Raw genomic sequence first — 3,211 nt, forward strand, 5'->3', positions numbered from 1 at the left:
AAGACTTTACTTTGTTTTTCCTGTAACTACCACAGCTGATCTGACGACTCTCATGTTAATCTTTCCAACAGACGAAGACCATGGAAAACCAGAAATATCCTCAGGAAGCTTGCCAGACAACTTTCAGGTAACCTGCTTATCTATCTAACACGCATCTGTCTTCATGCCACCCAACAAATCAAATTGATTACTGTATGTGATGCCTGAAGGGTCTGAAGAGCAGAAGACATCCCGATTTTTTTTTTTTGGAAATGGAACTTTAAGCCAATTAGTCAAATGTCTGTGATTCCTGCAACCACATTTTCCGCTTGGTGGTAACTCTGTGCACATCTGGATAAGTGGGTTTTGTTCTCCGAGTGGAATACTTGCACTCAGTTGGTCTGCAGCAGTTGAACGTGGCAGTCTGGAAAAAAAAAAACACTTTTTGTTAAAACCTATTCTGGAAAGCTGCATTACTTTTGTGAAAGCAACAAACACCAGTGCAGTACCCAGTAGATTATTTATTGATTCTACTGTTGCCATTAGTAACATTTAGGCATCTTCCTCTGGTTTCATACCCTGCAAAGTAATCACGTATCAGCAAGTTTTGCACATTTTAGGTATCTTAGACCAACCAAACATTTGGTCAAAATAAAAACATTATATATCTTCATGAAAAAGGCCATTTATTGTGCGTGCAATGCAATAGGGGTGTAAATAATAATCATTTTGTATCGATGCATCGATCAAACAGCCGACAATCTGATGCATCGACACGTCCGCAAGAGTGCAAGATTTTTATTATTTATTATTTTATTTTTTCCATCTGGTCTACTTCTTTTATTTGCTGTTGTTTCTCAAATAAAATGCATAACGATATTACAGCTTTCATTGATTTATTACAAATTTGAAACATTTTCTAGCCTGTAAGGTAAAAAAAAAAAATAATAACCAATTAATCAAATGGAATCGTATCATGGTGTATTCTTGAGTAATGAAAATAATCGAATCGTTGGGTCAGGAAGATGATACTGAATCGAATCGTAATGATGGGTGTGATTATTTAAACCCCTTAAATGCAATATAGAAGCCTTAAGAAAAGCATTAATCAAAACATTTTATAATACGTGGGATAAATGGATAAGATTTGTACTCCCCTTCCAAAAAGATTTTCTATAATTCCAATGTCCTTACTGAGGCTTTGGCTTGACTTTCTGGAACCAGAAAAAAAAAATACTTAAACCAAATGTATAACTCATGTTATGTGAAAAACTGTTTTCCTCCTTTTCAATAAAAAATTAATGGGGGAAAAAAGAAAAGCATTAATCAGAGAAGTTAGAGCTAAGACATCCAGGGATGCAGCACAGATTGGAGAATCAATCAAGAGGAGAATCATTTGTCCTATATTTTATAGATGAGGCTTTTATTGAACACAGGCAAGAAAAAAACACATATGCCCCTTTTGCAATGTTTTGGAAAAAGGTGCTCTGATCTAGTGGGAATAAATCAGAACTGTGTTACTTTACTTGGGAAGTGAAAGGGAAGCAGGTCAGAGCTAATGGAACAGTGATGGAGATAAATACAATCCTGTGGTAAGACTGTGGTAAGACTTAGGACTGAGACCAAGGGAGATAGTTTGGGTTCTGTTGCCTTGCACCTAAATAGTTCTGGTTTAGATGTCCTCCCTGTACTTTGGGCACTTTGGCTTTCTCCCACGGCCCAAAAACATGTCTTTTAGGTCAACTGGTCACTCTCTGTTTCTCTTGGGAGGAAATGTGTTTATGCATGGTTGTTTATCCTGTTTGTGTGACCCTATGATGGAGTGGTGACCTGCTTGGGGTTCACCCTGCCTCTCGCCCAAATACCTCTTTAGTTTTGTTTTGATTTCTTTCAGACTGCCAGAGATATCGAATCCAAAATGAGAAGTGAAGCTCGCCTTAAGCTGTTTACTCTGGATCCAGACACCCAGGTAAGAAAATGCTGTGTTGAAATTCCATAATCATAAAGGCCTATTATGACGACATTTAAGCCTTTCAACGGTGTCTTCTGGGTTGTTGCAGAAACTGGACTTTTCTAGCATCGAACCAGACGTGCGTCCGTTTGAGGAGAAGTTCGGAAAGAGAGTCCTGGTCAGCTGTCACAACCTGTCATTCAATCTGCAGGGCTGTGTGACAGAAAACGAAGATGGGCCCACGACCAACGTAGGCTTTACTTTGTTTTTAGAAGCATGTGCTTTCCGATCAGAAACGAGAGTCGAAAGACATGCTTAGGATAATCCCTTGTGCAAATGCAAGTGAGCTTTAAATCATTTGGGATGGCCCATTTGGATGGTTAATGGAAAAGCTGATATTGCTGGCTTGGTATCTTGACTCCCAGCCAGGGCTTCACATGAAGCATTAGCGCTAAATGTGCTTTCCTGACGTCACTTTCCAGCTTTCTGAATCAGTGAAAGGAAAACTCCTTTTTACTCAAGATGCTTAGCTGGGAACGCACAGCTATTAGCAAAAGGCTGCAGCCTCCTACATAAATGAACTTGTGTAACGGGAATGCATAATGGAAAGAATAAACTAGAGGGAGGGATTTAGGAGAATGTATATATTTATATTGACACATTTTACACTGCTGTCTCTGATAATCCAGCTGCTTTTTAATTTCCTCCTCTATGTTTTTTTTTTAAAATATTTTCAAAGGTTGAACCGTTCTATGTGGTCCTATCCCTCTTCGATGTCCAGAACAGTAGAAAGATCTCGGCCGACTTCCACGTAGATCTCAACCACCCTTTAGTCCGTCAGATGACATTAGGTCACGGCAGCAGGTCCAGTTCGGATATCATCAGCGATGGTCCTCCAGAAGGCCTCGGGCTGACTCCTCACTATCCAACACAAGGGGTCTTCTCAGTCACCTGCCCTCACCCAGACATCTTCCTGGTTGCAAGAATTGAGAAGGTTCTCCAAGGGGGGATCACCCACTGCACCGAACCCTATGTGAAGAGTTCAGACTCCACCAAAGTGAGCTCTGAAGCTGAGATGAAATGTTTTCCTCCTTCCATCCATAGATTATAAGATTTAACACATGCACTCTCATTTAGGTGGCTCAGAAGGTGTTAAAGAACGCGAGGACGGCTTGCAGCAGACTGGGACAGTACAGGATGCCATTTGCCTGGGCTGCAAGGTGTGATGATAAACCAACTGTGAATAAATGAATGAATGAATGACAATCAAGTAAAAAAAAA

At 40.1% G+C, this 3,211-nt stretch overlaps 1 protein-coding gene across 1 annotated transcript in view; it reads left to right on the forward strand.

The window, feature by feature from the left end:
* The window catches only part of LOC107087324 (dedicator of cytokinesis protein 9-like), a 63,289-nt gene that overhangs the window by 15,450 nt on the left and 44,628 nt on the right, over positions 1–3,211 (forward strand). The window contains 5 exon segments of the mRNA XM_015378848.1: positions 72–127; positions 1,874–1,948; positions 2,040–2,180; positions 2,670–2,987; positions 3,068–3,150. Coding sequence (XP_015234334.1) covers positions 72–127; positions 1,874–1,948; positions 2,040–2,180; positions 2,670–2,987; positions 3,068–3,150 — 673 coding nt within the window.

This window comes from Cyprinodon variegatus, unplaced genomic scaffold (genome assembly GCF_000732505.1).
Source record: "Cyprinodon variegatus isolate N-32 unplaced genomic scaffold, C_variegatus-1.0 Scaffold9, whole genome shotgun sequence".
Taxonomy (NCBI): Eukaryota; Metazoa; Chordata; class Actinopteri; order Cyprinodontiformes; family Cyprinodontidae; genus Cyprinodon; species Cyprinodon variegatus.